At 44.6% G+C, this 23,213-nt stretch overlaps 1 protein-coding gene across 1 annotated transcript; it reads left to right on the forward strand.

Annotated features, from left to right (window-relative positions):
• Positions 1–4,980: 4,980 nt before the first annotated feature.
• tlr2 (toll-like receptor 2) lies at positions 4,981–23,019 on the forward strand. Its single transcript, XM_060898553.1, has 2 exons — positions 4,981–5,185; positions 20,249–23,019. The coding sequence occupies exon 2, from the start codon at positions 20,250–20,252 to the stop codon at positions 22,620–22,622; it is 2,373 nt and encodes a 790-aa protein (XP_060754536.1). The 5' UTR covers positions 4,981–5,185; position 20,249; the 3' UTR covers positions 22,623–23,019.
• The last annotated feature ends 194 nt before the right edge of the window (positions 23,020–23,213 follow it).

Below are 23,213 nucleotides of genomic sequence, written 5' to 3' on the forward strand. Positions count from 1 at the left end.
GTAGGCTGAAGCTCAAAGGTGAGTTGACACTGGGTAAGGAACTCTCGGCACTCACTGTGCTTGCCGTCATACCTCTGTGGTGCAGGAAGGCTGGGTTCGCGAGGTGAAGAAGGCAGCATTGCAGGAGGCACTGGAGCAGGAGTGGGAGCTGGATCAGGAGCAGGAACTGGATCAGGAGCAGGAGATGCAGGCAGAGATGTCAGCTGTGCCAGGGTTTTCCCAATTTGCTGAAGCAGTTCCTCGTGGCGAGCGAGGGCCTCACGTTGGCTGGTGAGCGTACGTCCATGAGCGTCCATGGTCGCTCCGAAGCGTGTCAAAGCTGCCATAATTCCCTGAAGGTTGGCCGGGTAGACAGTTGAAGCAGCCTCTGCTGAGTCGGTCATGACGGAGTCTTTCTGTTAGGGTTTTGCTGGGATTCGAACCTGGTTCGTTGGTGTGATAATCCAGCAAACCCCCACTAGGCCACCAGGGGGATGACTCAAATGCAGAGGCGTGAGGCGGAAGTAGAAAAAGAATCAAAAGGTTTATTTAAACTATATACAGGGCAAAACAAAAGACAAAAAAAACCAAAGAGTATAATCCAAAAGAAAAGCAAAGTGCAAAAATTCAAAAGCTAAGAAGATCAAAAAACACAGTACAAAGGAAACTGGAGATAAACATAACAGCACAAAGACTCCGTGACAAGAGGACTGAACTCAGGGGTATAAATAGACAAACTAATTAAGGACACAGGTGAAGATAATTAGGCAATTAACACAAACACAAAACACAGGAACAGTGGCGGCCTCTAGAGGCCAAAATAAACACGACATGAAAAGGAAATAACAGCGGCCTCTAGAGGCCAAAACAGTCCTAGTCCTAACAGATTCTTCCAGATTCTCTGAATCTTTTGATGATATTATGCACTGTACATGATGGTATGTTCAAACTCTTTGCAATTTTACACTGTCGAACTCCTTTCTGATATTGCTCCACTATTTGTCGGCGCAGAATTAGGGGGATTGGTGATCCTCTTCCCATCTTTACTTCTGAGAGCCGCTGCCACTCCAAGATGCTCTTTTTATACCCAGTCATGTTAATGACCTATTGCCAATTGACCTAATGAGTTGCAATTTGGTCCTCCAGCTGTTCCTTTTTTGTACCTTTAACTTTTCCAGCCTCTTGTTGCCCCTGTCCCAACTTTTTTGAGATGTGTTGCAGTCATGAAATTTCAAGATGTCTCACTTTCGACATTTGATATGTTGTCTATGTTCTATTGTCAATACAATATCAGTTTTTGAGATTTGTAAATTATTGCATTCTGGTTTCATTTACAATTGGTACTTTGTCCCAACTTTTTTGGAATCTGGATGGATGGATGGAGATGGATGGATAGATAGATAGATAGATAGATAGATAGATAGATAGATAGATAGATAGATAGATAGATAGATAGATAGAAAGAAAGAAAAAGTGTACAGAGTCCAGACCTAAATCCAATTGAAAATCTGTGGGGTGACCTGAAGAAGGCTGTGCACAAGAGACGCCCTTGCAATCTGACAGATTTGGAGCGCTTTTGCAAGGAAGAGTGGGCAAATATTGCCAAGTCTAGATGTGGCAGGCTGATAGACTCTGACCCAAAAAGACTGAATGCTGTAATTAAATCAAAAGGTGCTTCAACAAAGTATTAGTTTAAGGGTGTGCACACTTATGTAACCAGTTTATTGTACGTTTTTATTTTTTATGTTTTTTCCCCTTCACGTTTTTTTTTTTTTGTTGTTGTTTATTTGTTTGTTTTTGTTTTTCAATTGAATTGTACAGATTATCGGTCACATTAAAGGTGGGAAAAGTTTTGAAATAATTTATCATGGTCTCATTTTTTTTACATCATTTTAATGGTGTGTACACTTTTTATATCCACTGTATGTTAAGCAAATAAAAGTGAACAAGGGCAAAAGAAAGAACTGTGACTTATTCTGGAAGTTAAAAAAGCAAGTTCTTCCTTTTTTACTTCCTGTTTTTCCTTTTTCAAATCTAAATTTCATGCCATCAGCAATATTCTTTTGTTCTCTTTGTTGAAGGAACAAAAGCTAAACAAAACATTCAAAATTTTTATTTATAATTACAAATTATCAATAAATGTTTCACCAGTACTTTAGGATTTATGACAATAAATACATTTATGTTAAATTTTCCACACTGTTAATTATTTTTACAAAAAAACATGATTTGTACAATAAAAAAATGCAAACAATATATTAATCTCACATTCTAGCAAATATACAGTGGATACACCCCGTTAAACTGATAATTTTTTCTGATGTAAAAAAAATGAGACCACGATAAATAATTTCAAAACTTTTCCCACCTTTAATGTGACCTATAACCTGTACAATTCAACTGAAAAACAAACAAATCTGTTAGAGGGAAAAACATTAAAAAATAAAAAATAAAAAACATACAATAAGCTGGTTGCATAAGTGTGCACAGCCTTAAACTAATACTTTGTTGAAGCACCTTTTGATTTAATTACAGCATTCAGTCTTTTTGGGTCGGAGTCGATCAGCCTGCCACATCTAGACTTGGCAATATTTGCCCAGTCTTCCTTGCAAAAGCGCTTCAAATCTGTCAGATTGCGAGGGCGTCTCTTGTGCACAGCCCTCTTCAGGTCACCCCACAGATTTTCAACTGGATTTAGGTCTGGGCTCTGGCTGGGCCGTTCCAAAACTTTTTAGGGGTCATTGTCATGCTGAAAGATGAAATTCCTCTTCATCTTCAGCTTTCTAGCAGACACCTGAAGGTTTTGGGCCAAAATTGACTGGTATTTAGAACTGTTCATAAATCCCTCCACCTTGACTAAAGCCCCTGTTCCAGCTGAGGAAAACAACCCCAAAACATGATGCTGCCACCACCATGCTTCACCGTGGGTATGGGGTTCTTTTGGTGATGCGCAGTGTTGTTTTTGCGCCAAACGTACCTTTTGGAATTGTTGGCAAAAAGTTCAACCTTGGTTTTATCAGACCATAACACATTTTCCCACATGCTTTTGGGAGAGTTGATGTATTTTTTTTGCAAAATTTAGCTGGGCCTGGATGTTTTTCTTTGACCCTACCTCATAGTCCAGACATATGGAGAATACGGGAGATTGTTGTCACATGTAGTACACAACAAGTACTTGCCAGAAATTCCTGCAGCTCCTTCAGTGTTGCTGTAGGCCTCTTGGCAGGCTCCCTGACCAGTTTTCATCTTGTCTTTTCATCAATTTTGGAGGGACGTCCAGTTCTCGGTAATGTCACTGTTGTCCCATATTTTCTCCACTTCTTGATGACGGTCTTCACTGTGCTCCATGGTATATCTAATGCCGTGGAAATGTTTTTGTCCCCTTCTCCTGACTGATACCTTTCAACAATGAGATCCCTTTGACGCTCTGTAAGCTCTCTGTGAACCCTGGCTTTTGCTGGAGGAGGCAACTGAGTAAATGTCTGAACTTTATTTGGGGTTAATCAGAGTCATTTTAATTGATGGGTGGTGTGAACCCAAAAAGACTGAATGCTGTCATTAAATCAGAAGGTGCTTCAACAAAGTATTAGTTTAAGGGTGTGCACACTTACACAACCAGCTTATTGTACGTTTTTTTATTTTTATGTTTCTCCCCCAAACAGATTTGTTTGTTTTTCTGTTGAATTGTACAGGTTATAGGTCACATTAAAGATGGGAAAAGTTTTGAAATTGATTATCGTGGTCTCATTTTCTTTACATCAGAAAAAACGATCATTTTAACGGGGTGTGTACACTTTTTATATCCACTGTACTTTAAATAAAATTGTTTTTTAATAAATAAATATGCTACTGTGAAACATGCTTTCAGTTCTTTCAGCTCAATTTCATAAAATATATTTATCAACAACACTTTAACTAAATCCACTTTCAAGTCCATTTTTTTAAAAGTGAAATTTATAATAATTCATTTTAAAATGTGAATACAGTACGTGCTACACATACACAACAATATTTAATAAAACTAATTACAAAAAATGAGAGTTGTATTGCATGTTGTAAAATGTGCTACAATATAGATAGATGGTATTATTATTATTATTATTATTATTATGATGATGATGATGATGATGCAGTATTTTTAGTATGTTTCAAATAAAAATCATGGATTGAAACACATACTGTATATCCACTTAACACAGTTACAGTCTGCTCAGTGTCCATTTTAGCACACGTTAAATGGAGTAATCTGGTTTCGCTTGCTTTAGCCAACTGTTTTTTTTTCACTAGTTTTCCGTAATGCGAACGTCTGACTCAAAACATTATAACAGCACGGCCCTGACCTCATTTATCTTCAACTTTAAAGCTTCAAAGGAAACAGCATGATGACAATCTGCTGATTATAAGATAAGAAACAAAATCTGCAAAAACATGTCCAGATAAAATATTAGCTAGCTCAGAGAGCTGATTGAGCACTAGCCAGATGTGCTGATGTTATGTTTGACTGTAGTTATAACCCTCTATTAATCATCACATTGCTGTTTGCTTGTCATGGTGTTGAATATATCTAAGTGCTGATCCAAACGCTCAGGATAAAGTGTTGGATGAATTTTTGCTAGCTTACTGTGTATGAATTAGCATGAGCTAGCTAGCTAACAAACCTAGCAAGCTACTGAAAATCCCAACGGCTAAGTTAGCTAGCCAAGTTGGGCTGATAACGGAAGTGGTGATTATTTTGTAAAATTGTGAATTATTATTAGTAATTTTACTCACATCAGTGTTTTCTAACCTTTCTTTTTCTTTTTTGTTGCATACATTAATTACATGCCCAGTGATCCCTCTGTATTAACGGCTGTGATCTTTAATGTAAATGATGGTTGTGTGTGAGCACTAATCAGCCAAGTGTAAAACTTCCTCTTTTCAAATCCTCAAACTGTAGAGCAGTGAAGCGAAACGATTCAGAATATCTTGGGCTTTATTTAAACATTGCCGTAATGTTTAAAGGTTATTTCAAACAAAATGGCATTGATGTAGTGGATAAGAACAAGCATGATTACGATTATGTAGTGTTTGGGGGGTTGGTGGTGGTGATGATGGTGCTGGTGGGTTTTTTTCAGTCTTGATTTTTCTTGTGATGGAACATTTACTTCAGACTGATGTTCTGAGCTCATCTACATGAACAACACACATCCAACAAGAGAGCAATCAGGTAACACACTTCATGGCAATGATAAATAAATACAACTATTCCTGGATTGTTTCAGGATATAAAATGTTAACCAAGCTAGTTTAGGATTAGTTAAAATTTTAACTGTATTTACAATTAATTGCAAATCATAAGTACATTTCTGCCAGTTAAATATACTCTGTTCTATAATACATACTGTAATGAGTTTTAAATGTGATGCATCACTTGATGACAAAATAGATCATGGTAGATATTTCCATATATATATATATATATATATATATATATATATATATATATATATATATATATATGAATTATCGCTCCAAATGATGACATTTTATCGGTGAAAATATCCTGTATAAAGTTGAATGTCTCTAGTAGTTGCGATAATAAGATGACAACAAACCAAAAGTATGATTATGAATATTTTTCACTAATTTCAGCTTCAGAATGCAGAACAACACGATGTAAGGCTTGAAATATATAAAAGCATCCAACAACAGATTTTTGCCATATTCAAGATATTTTCATTTGCGAAGAAATACATCTTCTTTTTTTTTTTGCTATGTACCTTGTTTACATTGTTTATACAGTATATTGTCGAGTAAGAAATGTATGTTCTTTTCAGAAAAGTGTACTGCCCTGGAAACTTCAAGTTGAATAAATATACTTAAATCTAAACTAATCGTGAAGGTGTATTTAAAATATTGTAATTTGATTATTATGATATCGTAAAGTTTAGGTTTCATTTTCAGATCAGGTTTAATGTGGGTTCAAGGAAACTGATAATGTTCATTATTCAGTTTATGGGGCAATTAATAAGAAACCATATTATAAAGTAGAAATATTTAAAGTGAGATGGCCTTTCGATTTCATAAAATCGGTGAAATTTAGTTCCCTCTGAAATGTGGTCATTGTGATATATTTTGATTTCTGTAATATCTTAAAATATAGGGCGGCACGGTGGTGTAGTGGTTAGCGCCGTCGCCTCACAGCAAGAGGGTCCGGGTTCGATCTCCGTGGCCGGCGAGGGCCTTTCTGTGCGGAGTTTGCATGTTCTCCCCGTGTCCGTGTGGGTTTCCTCCGGGTGCTCCGGTTTCCCCCACAGTCCAAAGACATGCAGGTTAGGTTAACTGGTGACTCTAAATTGACCGTAGGTGTGAATGTGAGTGTGAACGGTTGTCTGTGTCTATGTGTCAGCCCTGTGATGACCTGGCGACTTGTCCAGGGTGTACCCCGCTTTTCGCCCGTAGTCAGCTGGGATAGGCTCCAGCTTGCCTGCGACCCTGTAGAAGGATAAAGCGGCTAGAGATAATGAGATGAGATGAGATCTTAAAATATCGGGCCATTCTGTAGCTGGGAAGTTATTTAATTTGAGGGGATTCCCTGAGCAAATAATATGCATGAAATCACTTGCTTCGTGCAGTCAAGCATACAGAGGAAGTCCATGTGTGTGCACATGCGCAGGATTACCTTGACCATGCGCTGACAGTTCCATCATTCTGTTGCTAAACAAACAGCTGATCACACCGAGGTGCTCGCTGACCACCGATATTTATTAATTTGGTCCTGTGTTTTTTTCCTTCGTATAGAACATAACGTCTTTTCTTCTCACTTTCTGTTTCTGTAGTCGGTCTTTCACATTTCACTCACATCCTCCATTTTTCTCTCCTGTTTCAAATTTGTATCCCACAATGCCTTGAGTGAACAGGGAAAGCCCACCACGTCATGCATGACGTAGTATCTTGTATTGGGTCATGGTGAAGCAGGAAAAAATAGTGGAGAATTTAGGGCCATGTGGCTCTAAATTCATTAATTGTTCTATTTTTAAAAACCCAATAAAATTGGAAGTCTGTGATTCGAATTCAGTAGCTTTCGGTCCACTAAACAAAAATAATTGGGTGTCAGGGAAAATTCTTTTTATGACCTACACTTGAAAAATCTGAAAGGCAGTCTAGCTGTAATAACATCATGAAGCAGTAACAGAATTATAACAGAAATGGCACAATAACACTTTATATTTCTGATATTCTTACTGAAACTTTGAATAGAAGGGAATATTGATATCCATATGATAAGTTTTTCTTTAAAAACAACTAACTGAAGAAAAAAAATACACAAAACATGATTTATACAAAACTACTTTTTTTTCCATTCACACAATCACTCATATTGCACATATAAATAAATATACTAAAGTGTGTATATATAGGCGACGCGGTGGTGTAGTGGTTAGCACTGTCGCCTCACAGCAAGAAGGTCCTGGGTTCAGGGCCGGATTATGGGGGGTCTGGGCCCCGGGGCCAGGAGTTCCCAAAGGCCCCCCCCCCACACACACACACACACACACAAAGGCTACTGAGGTCGCAAACTAGCAGAGGGCAACATGTGAATGAAGTAAATAAAGTGACATGTGAACATACTGTATGTTTAGAACATTAAGGCATACAATGTTAGTGATTAAAGATATATGTATTGTGTCAAGAAGTTAACAAGGAAACTGATTAGGATATGTCAATAATTAAGCCGTACCTAAGGAATAATTCATTCTAGGCTATATAAGTTTTTTCCTACTCTTCCTTCTTGCAAAGTCATCCACTAATTCATCAAAGTTAAGCTGTCGGACCAACTCTGATTCAATTGCAAGAAGAGAAAGTGAGTTCAAGCGGTTTTGGCACATTGTCATCCTGAGTTCATTCTTAATACGAGCCAGTCTGGAGAATGAACGTTCCCCTTCACAATTTGTAATAGGCAGGGTAAAAAAAAGTCTGAGTGCTATGTAGACATTTGGAAAAGTGGACTGTAGATCCAAATCCACCATGGTCTTCAGCATTGTACTTGGGCATTTTTGATTTTCTGACATGAATGATTTGTATTGTACAAGTTCATCTGCCAGGGTCATGTCCAAATCTGTGGGATATGCCGCAGCAAGTGATTTGGCCCTTGAAGTGAGCTCACTGTTGGACATATTGTCAGGCATGAAAAGAACATGAAAAAGATTGGTCAAGTGTGTGTATGCAGTTAACCGATGGTTAAGACAGGACACAAGTTTGTCAATTAGAACATTGAGCGTTTCAATCCGAAACTTTTCTTTTCCACTAAATTCAACACCTGGCTCTTCACTTTCATCAGCCATACGTTTGCGCTTCTTTGTGTGCTGGAGGTCATGCCTGTAGTCTTGGGAGACTGAATGGGTAACATTTAAAGCTGACCCTTCAAAAAAGGTGAAATTGTCTCTCTGTTCTGCCACAAAGTCACGAAGTGAAAGGAGAAGCCGTGTAGCCGTGTGTATGTCAATGTTATGTTTCTGCAACTGCAGACTTGTGGCTTGGAACCACTGCAGTATCGTATCCCAAAAGTGTGCCATGAAGGCTATCTCTAGGGTGTCCAGCTTGCCACAGAGTGCAGAGGCCTCGCTTCTAGTTTCACGTTTCTCCTGTGAATCTTTGGAAATATTGTTCAGTGCCTCTCTCAATTGTGGATAATATTTCCAAAGAGCCTTTGTGGATTCAGCTCTTGAACTCCAGCGAGTACCTGACAACGATTTCAATGTGAGTTTCACATCTGTATCACGAAACACCTTTCCCCACCTGTGTGTTGATGAGGTACAAAATGTGTATAGTGATTGCACAAAGTCAAAGAAACGGCCAGCTTCTGGGCAACTGTCAACAGCATTGACACCAACTAAATTCAACGAATGTGCTGCACAGGGGACATAACAAATTAATGGGTTTATTCGTTTCAGATGAGCTTGGACTCTATTGTACTTTCCTGACATATTACTTGCATTGTCATAAGACTGGCCTCTACAGTTAGTTAAGTCTAGGCCCAGGTTCTCCACCATAGCAACAACACACTCAGCCAAACTGTTCTCACTATGATTTCCAATAGGCTCAAAAGCCAGAAAACGCTCAACTACTTCTCCACCATTATTTACAAACCTGAAAATAAAAGTGAGTTGGTCCACATGAGCAAGGTCTGGAGTGGAGTCACCTATAACAGAAAAGTATTTGGACTCTTTAATCTCACTGATAATTGCTTCCTTTGCTCTTTCTCCCATTAAGTGGATAAATTCCTCACAGATTGTTGATGAGAGGTAGGACACAGAGCCTTTGCCCTTGCCTCCAAACCTTTGGAGATGGTCAGCTAGAAAAGGGTCAAATTTGGCCAACAGTTCGACAATGCCCAAGAAATTACCATTGTGAGGTGATCCCAGCTGCTCATCATCTCCCCTGAAAGCAAGGCCCCTCTCCCCCAAAAACTGGATTACAGCAACAACTCTTTTCAAAACTTCCCACCAGTATTGCCTCTCTGCATCCATTTGTTTGACAAGATCAGAATCAACTCTTCCTGTGTTTTTGGAGCGATTGTGTAATGCTAGCATGCAAGCCCTATGCTTCTCACTCCTCTCATGCTCACCGATACGCTCAGAATGTTTCCAATCAGAAAACCCATGGACAAACGCATTGTGCTTACTTGAAAATAGCTTGCAAGCAAAACAAAAGATGCAACCAGTTGAAGGGGAGTAAAGTAGCCACTGCCTAGTCACAGATTGGCCATTAGGTAGAGAACATTTGAGTAAGGAATTTGTGAAACTCCTAGTCATGCACCCCATTGTCCTATCCCTACTTGAGGCAGGGTACTTTTCACTTCGATTTTGAAAAGCAGCTGCTCCTCTACTAACCAGAATCTACTTGGCTTGTTCAGTAATGGAACTTGGCCATAAAGCAGGGTCATTATCTGTTTCACACCAGGAGTTTGAGCCCCCAGCTTCTGGTGTGATACTGGTCTCGGTGTACCCCTTCTGACTTGACAAGACTTTCTCAGGTGATGCCTGGTCTGACAGTGAGTCTCCTGTACTAACAAGAGTGCAGTCTTGGTTGGTTGTGGTATTTGGCCGTAAAGCAGGGTCATTAAGTGTTTCACAACTGGAGTTGGAGTCCCAAGCTTCTCAAGTCAAGTCAAGTCAAGTTTATTTGTATAGCATTTTTAACAATAAACATTGTCGCAAAGCAGCTTTACAGAATTTGAACGACTTAAAACATGAGCTAATTTTGTCCCTAATCTATCCCCAATGAGCAAGCCTGTGGCGACGGTGGCAAGGAAAAACTCCCTCAGACGACATGAGGAAGAAACCTCGAGAGGAACCAGACTCAAAAGGGAACCCATCCTCATTTGGGCAACAGACAGCATGACTATAACATTAACAGTTTTAACATGAAGACAGTTTCATTGATGTTATAACTCTTCATTGATGAGCTTCTGGTGTGAAACTGGGCTTCGTGCACTCCTCCTCACTTGGAAACACTTTCTCAGGCGATGCCTGGTCTGATTGTGGGCCTGAGGCCTGAGCCTGACAGGTCGGGTCTACGCTTGATTGGGTCTGTGAGGGCTCCTGTATGATCAAGCCAGTAGTGATCTCTTCATTGCTACAACTCGGGCCACTGATGACATTATCAGTACTTGAATCTTGAGGCTTGTCGAAAAAGTTAGAAATCAGAGGCACATTTTTAAAAAAATCAGCCTGCTTTGGCTCCCTAATTTTTTTGGCTTTTCGTTTTGAAGCCCCACTTTTTTTGTTTGCAATCCATATTACTGATGCCAAGTGTAATGTGGGAGTATTATATCTATTGGATTTTCACTGGGACTTCCTAAATTTTCCACAACTGATTATAATAATAATATATATATATACACACAGACACACATGCACACACTGTTAGGACTAGGACTGTTTTGGCCTCTAGAGGCCGCTGTTATTTCCTTTTCATGTCGTGTTTATTTTGGCCTCTAGAGGCCGCCACTGTTCCTGTGTTTTGTGTTTGTGTTAATTGCCTAATTATCTTCACCTGTGTCCTTAATTAGTTTGTCTATTTATACCCCTGAGTTCAGTCCTCTTGTCACGGAGTCTTTGTGCTGTTATGTTTATCTCCAGTTTCCTTTGTACTGTGTTTTTTGATCTTCTTAGCTTTTGAATTTTTGCACTTTGCTTTTCTTTTGGATTTTACTCTTTGGTTTTTTTTTTTGTCTTTTGTTTTGCCCTGTATATAGTGTATATAGTTTAAATAAACCTTTTGATTCTTTTTCTACTTCCGCCTCACGCCTCTGCATTTGAGTCATCCCCCTGGTGGCCTAGTGGGGGTTTGCTAGATTATCACACCAACAAACCAGGTTCGAATCCCAGCAAAACCCTAACAGAAAGACTCCGTCATGACCGACTCAGCAGAGGCTGCTTCAACTGTCTACCCGGCCAACCTTCAGGGAATTATGGCAGCTTTGACACGCTTCGGAGCGACCATGGACGCTCATGGACGTACGCTCACCAGCCAACGTGAGGCCCTTGCTCGCCACGAGGAACTGCTTCAGCAAATTGGGAAAACCCTGGCACAGCTGACATCTCTGCCTGCATCTCCTCATCCTGATCCAGCTCCTGCTCCTGATCCAGCTCCTGCTCCAGTGCCTCCTGCCATGCTGCCTTCTTCACCTCGCGAACCCAGCCTTCCTGCACCACAGAGGTATGACGGCAAGCACAGTGAGTGCCGAGAGTTCCTTACCCAGTGTCAACTCACCTTTGAGCTTCAGCCTACCACCTACACTACGGATCGCCGCAAGATTGCCTTTGTGATCACCTTATTAGCTGGTAAGGCGCGAGCCTGGGCTACTGCTATCTGGCAAAGACAGGGACCTGAGTGCTTTGATTTCCAGCTGTTTTCTGAAGAGATGCTTCGGGTCTTCGATCAGGCAGACATCAGTACCGACGCAGCCCGAAAGCTCATGTCCATCCGGCAAGGAGGAAGCGTCGCAGATTACGCCATCTCGTTCCGAACACTCGCAGCAGTAAGTGGATGGAACGAGACTGCCCTGGTGTCAGCCTTCCACCATGGTCTGTCTGACCCCATCAAGGACGGTCTGGCCTCTATTGGATGCCCAAGTGACCTCGAAACCCTCATCTCACATGCTATTCGTCTGGACAACAGGATGAGAGAACGCCACCAAGCCTTGAGCCCCCCCAGCCTCCCTACCTCTACCTGGAGACCGTCTACCTCCTTCAGTGACTGTCCAGAACCCATGCAAGTGGGTCGTACTCGCCTCTCCGCATCTGAGAGGGAGCGCAGAAGGAGGGACAAGTGCTGCATCTACTGTGGCAAGCCTGGTCACTTCCGAGCATCATGTCCCGAACTCTTGGGAAAAGGACCGCCCCGTCCAGCCGAGGGAGGGTTGTGACGGGGCCTACCCTCTCTCCCGGACTCCCTGGCCAAGGAATCTACATCCCGGTCTCCATCTCCTGGGGTGAGTCTGTCCACTCTTGTCAAGCTTTGATAGACTCAGGGGCGGCTGGGAACTTTATGGATATTCACTTCGCCCAAAGCATCAATATTCCGACTGCACCTCTTGAAGTCCCACTGTCTGTGTCTGCCCTCGATGGCCAAGCGTTAGGTGATGGAAGAGTCACCCAAGTTACTTCTCCAGTTTTCCTCCAGTCTCAAGGTCACAAGGAAGAAATATCCCTGCACCTGATTCCTTCACCTGAGTTCCCAGTTATTCTAGGCCTTCCTTGGCTTACTCGCCACAACCCTCGCATAGACTGGGTAACAAGCCAGGTTGTGGAATGGGGCCCTGCATGCCATGCCTCTTGTCTGCTCTCTAGCTCTCCTGTGTCTCCTGCCGAGCCCCCTGATCTCACCGAGTTATCTCAAGTTCCCACAGAGTACTGGGATCTCAAGGAGGTATTCAGCAAGAGCAGGGCCGCCGTTCTTCCTCCGCACCGGGCCTACGACTGTGCCATCGACTTGCTCCCTGGGACTACCCCTCCTCGTGGCAGACTGTTTTCACTCTCTCAGCCAGAACGCAAGGCCATGGAGGAATACCTCAAAGATGCCCTGGTCTCTGGGTTTATTCGACCCTCCACTTCACCTGCTGGAGCCGGCTTCTTCTTTGTCGGCAAGAAGGATGGGGGGCTCCGACCATGTATTGATTACAGGGGCCTGAATAAGATCACTGTGCGCAACCGATATCCCCTTCCGCTGATGTCCACAGCTTTCGACCTGCTCCAAGGCGCCACCGTCTTCACCAAGTTGGACCTACGGAACGCATACCACCTCATCCGTATCCGACAGGGAGACGAGTGGAAGACTGCCTTTAACACCCCGTCTGGGCACTACGAATACCAGGTGATGCCCTTCGGACTCACCAACGCACCAGCTGTTTTTCAGGCCCTAATCAACGACGTCTTAAGGGACATGATTAACCTATACGTTTTTGTCTACCTCGACGACATCCTTATCTTTTCCAAGACTGTGCAGGAGCACCGCCACCATGTCCGCCAGGTTCTCCAGAGGCTGCTACAGAACAATCTGTTCGCCAAGGCCCAGAAATGCGAATTTCATGTTCCCGAGGTCTCCTTTCTGGGATTTATTGTACGGACAGGCCAACTCCAAATGGACCCTGCCAAGACCCTGGCCGTCCGGGATTGGCCTACTCCCAAGTCCGTTAAGGAGGTTCAGCGGTTCTTAGGATTCGCTAACTTCTACCGCAAGTTCATCAGGAACTTCAGTTCTGTGGCAGCACCCATGTCAGACCTCACCAAAGGGACAGGTGGATCTTATGGCTGGTCTCCTCAGGCAGAAAAGGCGTTCAAAGACCTCAAGGACCGCTTCTGCACGGCACCCATTCTGGTTCTCCCGGACACCTCCCAACCATTCATCGTGGAGGTGGACGCCTCGGACAGTGGTGTCGGCGCGGTGCTCTCTCAACGTTCGGAAGGAAAGCTGCACCCCTGCGCTTACTTCTCCCACCGCCTGAGTCCTGCTGAGTCCCGGTACGATGTGGGGGATCGAGAACTGCTAGCGGTCAAACTGGCCCTTGAGGAGTGGAGGCACTGGCTGGAGGGAGCACAACATCCATTCCTGGTTTGGACTGACCACAAGAACCTGGAGTACCTCCAGCAAGCCAAGAGACTGAACCCTCGACAGGCTAGGTGGGCCCTGTTTTTCAGTCGGTTTGACTTCACCCTCTCATACCGCCCCGGCTCCAAGAACACCAAACCTGACGCACTGTCCAGACTGTTCTCTGCCACTAACAGGGAGAATGAAGTCGGGCCTATTATCCCTGTGTCCCGGATTGTGGCCCCTGTCCGCTGGGGTATTGAGGAGGCTGTCCGACGAGCCCAACGCCAGGACCCCGGTCCTGGGACGGGGCCACCAGGCCTCTTGTACGTCCCACATCAAGCCCGGGCCAAGGTTCTCCAGTGGGGTCACTCTTCCCCTCTCACCGCCCACCCGGGAGCTCGGAGGACCCTGGACTTCCTGAAAAGACGCTTCTGGTGGCCTAACATGGAGAAGGAAGTAAGGTCATTTGTCCTGTCCTGTGAGGTTTGCACCAGAACCAAGAACCCACGACAGCGTCCCCAGGGTCTCCTGCATCCTCTGACCATTCCCCGGCGTCCCTGGTCCCACGTGGCAGTCGACTTTATCACGGGTCTCCCTGAGTCACAAGGTAACACGGTCATTTTGGTCTTAGTTGACAGATTCTCCAAGGCCTGCCGCTTCATACCACTGTGCAAACTCCCCTCTGCTCTTGAAACTGCGAAACTTTTGTTTAATCATGTCTTCCGAGTCTTTGGTCTTCCACAGGACATCGTCTCAGACCGAGGGCCCCAGTTCTCCTCCCGAGTGTGGCACGGGTTCTGCAAGGTCATCGGAGCCACTGCCAGCCTCTCCTCTGGGTTTCACCCACAGTCCAATGGTCAGACGGAGAGGCTCAACCAGGACCTGGAAACCACCCTGCGAGGCCTGGCTATGGATAACCCGACATCGTGGAGCACCTGGCTGCCATGGGCGGAGTACGCCCACAACACCCTGCAGTCATCGGCCACCAAGCTGTCGCCATTCCAGTGCCAATTCGGGTTCCAGCCACCTCTGTTCCCGGACCAGGAGGAGGACGCGGGGGTGCCCTCGGTCAACCAATATGTGAGACGGTGTCGCAAGACCTGGAGCAAGGTCAGGAAGACCCTCATACAGACCTCCAGAATCAACCAGACTCAGGCCAACCGCCATAGAAGACCTGCACACGCTTTCCGCCCTGGGCAGCGTGTTTGGCTGTCCACTAAGGACCTTCCACTGCGGGTGGAGAACCGCAAGCTTGCTCCTCGCTACATTGGCCCCTTCAAGGTGGTGCGCAGGGTGAACCCTGTCTCCTACCGGCTCCAGTTGCCCCGGACTCTGAGGATCAACCCCACTTTCCATGTTTCCCTGTTACGGCCCGTACTGACGTCTACGTATGCCCCTGCCCCTAGGAACCCCCCACCCCCCCGCATCTTCCAGGGGCAGACTGTGTTCACTGTGAATCGCCTGCTTGACTCCCGCCGGGTCCGCGGCGGGTTGCAATATCTGGTGGACTGGGAGGGCTATGGTCCTGAGGAGCGCTGCTGGGTTCCTGCTCGGGATGTCCTTGATAAAGAACTATGTCGGGACTTCCATTCGGCCCATCCGGATCGCCCTGGGAACGTCAGGAGACGCTCCTAGAGGGGGGGGTCCTGTTAGGACTAGGACTGTTTTGGCCTCTAGAGGCCGCTGTTATTTCCTTTTCATGTCGTGTTTATTTTGGCCTCTAGAGGCCGCCACTGTTCCTGTGTTTTGTGTTTGTGTTAATTGCCTAATTATCTTCACCTGTGTCCTTAATTAGTTTGTCTATTTATACCCCTGAGTTCAGTCCTCTTGTCACGGAGTCTTTGTGCTGTTATGTTTATCTCCAGTTTCCTTTGTACTGTGTTTTTTGATCTTCTTAGCTTTTGAATTTTTGCACTTTGCTTTTCTTTTGGATTTTACTCTTTGGTTTTTTTTTTTTGTCTTTTGTTTTGCCCTGTATATAGTGTATATAGTTTAAATAAACCTTTTGATTCTTTTTCTACTTCCGCCTCACGCCTCTGCATTTGAGTCATCCCCCTGGTGGCCTAGTGGGGGTTTGCTAGATTATCACACCAACAAACCAGGTTCGAATCCCAGCAAAACCCTAACACACACAATACAATAATTAAAGGCAATGAGCCTTTAAAAAGGCTTTGAACCTTTGACGGTGCAGTGTTGTTTCTAGTAATATAATATAATATAATCTCATCTCATTATCTCTAGCCACTTTATCCTTCTACAGGGTCGCAGGCAAGCTGGAGCCTATCCCAGCTGACTACAGGCGAAAGGCGGGGTACACCCTGGACAAGTCGCCAGGTCATCACAGGGCTGACACATAGACACAGACAACCATTCACACTCACATTCACACCTACGGTCAATTTAGAGTCACCAGTTAACCTAACCTGCATGTCTTTGGACTGTGGGGGAAACCGGAGCACCCGGAGGAAACCCACGCGGACACGGGGAGAACATGCAAACTCCACACAGAAAGGCCCTCGCCGGCCCTGGGGCTCGAACCCAGGACCTTCTTGCTGTGAGGCGACAGCGCTAACCACTACACCACCGTGCCGCCCATATCATATAATATAATATAATAAAATAATTAAAGACAATGAGCCTTCACAAAGGCTGTTGGAAATGCACTAGCCTTTTACAAAGGCTTTGAACCTTTGAATGTGCAGTGATGTGTTATATAATATAATATGGCGGCACAGTGGTGTAGTGGTTAGCGCTGTCGCCTCACAGCAAGAACGTCTTGGGTTCGAGCCCCGGGGCCGGCGAGGGCCTTTCTGTGTGGAGTTTGCATGTTCTCCCCGTGTCCGCGTGGGTTTCCTCTGGGTGCTCTGGTTTCCCCCACAGTCCAAAGACATGCAGGTTAGGTTAACTGGTGACTCTAAATTGACCGTAGGGGTGAATGTGAGTGTGAATGGTTGTCTGTGTCTATGTGTCAGCCCTGTGATGACCTGGCGACTTGTCCAGGGTGTACCCCGCCTTTCGCCTGTAGTCAGCTGGGATAGGCTCCAGCTTGCCTGCGACCCTGTAGAAGAATAAAGCAGCTAGAGATGATGAGATGAGATAATTTAATATAATATATAAATGGATATAAGCCTTTAAAAAGGCTGTTGGATGCTAAACTGCTGAACAAGTCTGGTTGAACAGGCTGAACACAGAGCAAGTTGTCAAGCTGAACGGTCAGAATGTTGTGAGGAGTACTGAAGCAGGGAGCCTATAGAGAGCCCAAGTCTCCGCCCCTACTGGTCAGTCCATTGGAAAATCGATATTAGATTTTCACTTAGATTTCCGAAATTTCTCACTGAAAATACACTAGTCCTTACAACGGCTTTGAGGTCATAGCGGCGAATCAAATCGATTAAAACATTTATGTTGTTGATTTGATTGGCCGCCGCAGGCGAAATTCGCTCCTCATTTGCATAATATTAAACTTGGCCAAATATTTTCACTTCACTTCACCCTGTTCGCTTGCCTTCGCCCCACTTCGCTTCCCTCATAGGAATGAATGGCGAATTTTGCTTCGCTTTGCCAAATTCACATGTATGTGTCCCCGGCGTGAGGCACACAAGGCATGTTGTTATCTGCCTATGACATGACATGAAGTAAGGAACAAAAACGAACCCCAACACCAAAACCCTTGGTAAATCAGAGGCCCTTTGTAAGGACATTTGTAATCAGAGGGCTCTCTTCAGGGGCATCAAAGTAGGGGGGAAAGTGGGACTCAGTCACCAGGGCCCTACGTATCGGGGGGCCCCATAGGGAGTCAGTTTTTTTTTTGTAGGGGGGGTCCATTTGAGCTAGGTCCATAGGGCCCAGAATTTGGTGCTACTCTTAACAGTATGCTTTCCCGTTAGGTCTCTCTCTAGGGCCCCCAGATAGCCAGAAGTCATGACCCTTAGCAGGGGCTTTCATAATCATAGGATCCTCTGAAAGCATTCCCCCTACTTCCTTGAACCCCTAGTTGGCAGACGTTATGGCCTCAGGAGTTTTCACAAGAGGCACTACAGCAGGGCCAGGGGCCCTCTGATTGCTGTCCCCCCCGCCGCCCACCAACCCACCCCTTCCCTCTGTTTTCTTCAGATATGCCCTATAACAGTGTAAGTAGTCATAAGATCTTAGAGAATAGAGGCCCTCTGATGTCACAATTGGCATCGGCATCGCTATGGGCCCCCCCAGGCCCCTGGACCCCTTGGGCCCCTGGGCGCCGGCCCCACTGGCCCGGTCCGTAATCCGGGAAAGCCTGGGTTTGATCCCAGCAGCCAGCAAGGGCCTTTCTGTGCAGAGTTTGCATGTTCTCCCCGTGTCCGCGTGGGTTTCCTCCGGGTGCTCCGGTTTCCCCCACAGTCCAAAGGCATGCAGTTTAGGTTAACTGGTGACTCTAAATTGACCGTAGGTGTGAATGGTTGTCTGTGTCTATGTGTCAGCCCTGTGATGACCTGGCGACTTGTCCAGGGTGTACCCCACCTCTCGCCCATATCCAGCTGGGATAGGCTCCAGCTTGCCTGCGACCCTGTAGGACAGGATAAGTGGCTACAGATAATTAATGGATGGATGGATGGATGGATGGATGGTGTGTGTATATATAGGCGGCATGGTGGTGTAGTGGTTAGCACTGTTGCCTCACAGCAAGAAGGTCCTGGGTTCAAGCCCAGCAGCCAGCAAGGGCCGGCCGCTGGGCTGACACATCGCAACGCTGACACATAGACTCCTGTGTGGAGTTTGCATGTTCTCCCCGTGTCTGTGTGGGTTTCCTCCGGGTGCTCCGGTTTCCCCCACAGTCCAAAGGCATGCAGGTTAGGCTAATTGGTGGCTCTAAATTGACCGTAGGTGTGTGTGTGTGAATGGTTGTTTGTTTCTATGTGTCAGCCCTGTGATGATCTGGTGACTTGTCCAGGGTGTACCCCGCCTTTCGCCCATAGTCAGCTGGGATAGGCTCCAGCTTGCCCGTGACCCTGTACAGGATAAGCGATTATGGATAGTATGGAAGAGTGTACTGGCTGAGTTCACTGGTGGCTTACTCAGTGGGTATGATGCCTTTTCTGTGTTTTCCATTTAAAAAAAACAAAACATATCACCTGTGTGTAGGTTATACCTTCAAGATTTTGCTTAAGAAAAGTCAGAGATAGCTGCCTTTAAACCTAAAAAAAATGGTATAGAAAATGTGGATTGAACTGCATTTTTCTTTACTGTCAAAAATAAATAAATAATAAGCCTTTATTTGTCACATGCACACTCAAGCACAGTGAAATCAGGGAGGCTATGGCCAAATGGTTAGAGAAACAGCTTTGGGACCAAAAGGTCACTGGTTCAATTCTGGACTGGCTCAAGTACCCTTGAGCAAGGCACCTAACCTTCAACTGCTCCAGCAAGAGTGGTGGTGTACCTTGTGTCTGATTAGCCAGAGAAAAAATGACGATGTGATTATCAGTTTGGGCAAGAACCCGGCCATAACTAAACAGTGAAATTCATCCTCTGCATTTAACCCATCTGAAGCAGTGAACACACACACACCCAGAGCAGTGGGCAGCTATGCTACAGCACCCGGGGAGCAGTTGGGGGTTAGGTGCCTTGCTCAAGGGCGCTTCAGCCCAAGGCTGCCCCATGTTAACCTAACCACATGTCTTTGAACTGTGGGGGAAACCGGAGCACCCGGAGGAAACCCATGCGGACACAGGGAGAACATGCAAACTCCACACAGAAAGGCCCCCGTCAGCCACTGGGCTCGAACCCAGAACCTTCTTGCTGTGAGGCGACAGTGCTAACCACTACACCACTGTGCCATCCAATATTATGATGATATACAGTACTAATGAGGAGACAGCATGTGTGAACATAAATCTAATAAGAGTCCAGTATATCACTGAGATATCACTGCATGAATAGTCCTAGATGTAATTATCACATTAATCACAGATTGAATAGAACAAAATGGCTTCCACACTCATTATTTATCATGAATAGAATAGCACTTGATCCAGCACTTGATCCTCACTTACAGTTCGAGTTCAGACTCGTACATCACTTCCTGACCTTGTTGTTCAGTCTTAGCACCAGCTGGTATCCCTGAGATTATCCAGTGTTCACTAAACCACACATTCATACTAAAAACTACCGATTTATAACAATATGAACTAAATCTGTTTTTTTTTTTTTTTGGCAGGATGAAGGTGTCACTGTCCATGTTTATCTGTTTTAGCCTGACTTGGACTCACAGTCAGACCTCCGAGAGACCAAACTGTTATGAATGTGATAAAGATCACTTCTGCAACTGTGCTGCAAAGAACCTCCACCATGTACCGAGAGTTCCCACCAACGTTCTTTCCCTTGATGTATCCTTCAACGAGATTGAGTTCATTACTCAGAAGGATCTGATCGAGTATACAGAGCTGAGGACTTTAAAGCTGCAGAAGAACAAACTCAGCATGATCCACAAAGAAGCATTTAATTCCCAGAGCAAACTGGAAGAGCTCGATCTGTCATTCAATAAACTGGAAAACATCTCTTCACTGTGGTTTTCTCGGCTTCGATCTCTGAAACACTTGAACATCTTGGGAAACCAGTATACAACTTTAGGGTCCGTTGCCCTGTTCCAATTTGTCAAGAATCCAGCACTGAGAACACTACAATTCGGTAACCCTTCAATCGAGGCTGTAAAGCGAAATATGTTGGGGAATATTAGACAGCTGGATGAGTTGACATTTGTTGGTGGTAACCTAAGATCTTATGAGAATGGAAGTTTCCAGACAGCTCAACCCATCAGGGCAGTTTCAGTCAGCCTTCAGGGGTTGTTTCAGGCTGATCCAGGGCTCGTGTCAAAGATCCTTCGAGATGTTTCTCACCCTGAGACATCACTGACCATTAGAGATGTTTTCCTGGAGACAAGAGAACCCATAGAACCCTTTAAAGAGGTCAGAGAAGGTTCTACCAAAAGGCTTACTTTGCAAAACATAAGCACAACTGACGAGGCAGTCACCCACCTTCTAGAAGTTTTGGATGGTTCTCCGATGTCTTACATCGGTGTTGAGGATATTTACTTCATAGGTTGCGGCAAGTGGGAAAGAGCTCGGTGGACTCACTATGAAAATCTGAACACCTTGTTTATCCGCAACATAGAAATCCAGGGCTTCTTCAGTTTCAGCAGCATGATCCAGTTGGCGTTTCTGTTGAAGCATCTCACCAAGATATCCGTCATCAACTGCACCGTTTTCGTTATTCCCTGCCTAACCACCTATTTACTACGAAAGGTGGAATACTTAGACTTGAGCCAAAATCTCTTATCAGATATCACCTTGCAAGAATCTTTATGCAACGGTGTCAGCCACATGTGCAAACTTAACACGCTCAACGTAAGTCACAATTCACTAAAATCTCTCCACCTCGTCTCCCGCCTGGTCACACATCTCGACAGGCTTACATCGCTAGACGTGAGTCACAATGACTTTTCGAAGATGCCACAGACTTGCAGTTGGCCTGCAAGTCTCAGGTTTATGAATCTCTCTGCTACAAAACTTCAGCGCATAACTCCGTGCTTACCTCAGAGCCTGACCATTCTGGATTTGAGACAAAATTACCTGACAGAATTTGTCCACCATCTTCCCAACCTTATGGAGCTCTGGCTTACAGGCAACAGATTTATTTCCCTTCCGGAAGGTGGACAGTTTCCCAGCCTACACATGTTGCACATTCAAGGCAACATGTTGAGCATATTCAACAAAAGTGACCTGATGGCATTCCGGTCTCTGCAGTTCTTGGAAGCTGGTCAGAACAATTTTGTTTGCAGCTGTGATTTTGTAGAATTCTTTAAAGATCATATTGACCACTTGATTACTCTAAAGGATGGACGTCATAGCTACATGTGTGACTTGCCTTTCACGTTAAGGGGTCGTACTGTTGATAATGCTCAACAGTCAGTCATTGAGTGTCACATGATCCTGTCAGTATCCATCCTCTCCTCTGTATTTGTCCTCATCCTAATCGCCATCGGGGTCACCTGCTACAAACTTCACGTCTTATGGTATCTACAGATGACAATGGCATGGTTAAAAGCGAAAGGTAAACCAGCCGTACGTAGCGGAGGTGCTATTCTTCGCTATGATGCGTTCGTATCATACAGCGAGCATGATGCAGAGTGGGTCGAAGAAATCCTAGTGCCAGAGTTAGAAAGCTCTGAACCTCCGATTGCTCTGTGTCTGCACAAGCGAGACTTCCTTCCTGGCCGCTGGATCGTCGACAACATCATCGAGTCCATCGAAAGTAGCTATCGGTCTCTCTTCGTCTTATCGGAGAACTTTGTGACAAGCGAGTGGTGCCGCTACGAGCTGGACTTTTCGCATTTTCGGATCATCGACGAACAAAACGATTCGGCTGTCCTGGTCCTGTTGGAGCCCATCAACAAAGAGACGGTTCCTAAGCGCTTCTGCAAATTGCGCAAAATAATGAACTCCAGGACGTACCTCGAGTGGCCTCAAGATGAAGAAAAGCAAGAGGAATTCTGGCACAATCTCCGAGCTGCACTCAAGAGGGAGGACTTCTGATAGGTCTCGGATCAGAACTTTGTCAGCTCAGAGACTGATTCTGTATTTCATTTTGTCAATAATTAAGGTTGTTAATGAGAAGCTTTATGGATTCTTACTAATAAATGTTACCCTATAGTGTTCAGTGTATTATAAAAGCTTCCTAAATATCAATTTAATCTAAACTAACCAACACCGTTAGAGTTCATTGTTCCTGTGCTGTTGTAAAGGTTAGACTCAGACCTAGAGTCCAACCTCTGTCTTAAATCTGATTAAAATCTACTCTCAATAAATACAATTTTTATCTAGTTAAGGATCATTTGCATCAGGGGCTTTCCTTTTCTTGTCAGCTTCCTCATAAAATAGAGAACACACACACCCTTATGAGTGAGTCTTCCGTTATTTATTCAGCGCTCAACTCTACATGACAATTAATTTATAGTCTCTCATTTTAACATGATTTCTATTGCAGTAGTTGAAAAATGAGTAATAATTCACTTGTAAAAGTAAAAGCAGTGATGGAGAACAAAGCCAGTAAAATCAGTCATCTGGTGAAAAACTACGAGAGTCATTATTTCACAAGTGACTATGTTTTGTAATGGAAATTTCTAA

Source organism: Neoarius graeffei, chromosome 18 (genome assembly GCF_027579695.1).
Source record: "Neoarius graeffei isolate fNeoGra1 chromosome 18, fNeoGra1.pri, whole genome shotgun sequence".
Classification (NCBI taxonomy): Eukaryota; Metazoa; Chordata; class Actinopteri; order Siluriformes; family Ariidae; genus Neoarius; species Neoarius graeffei.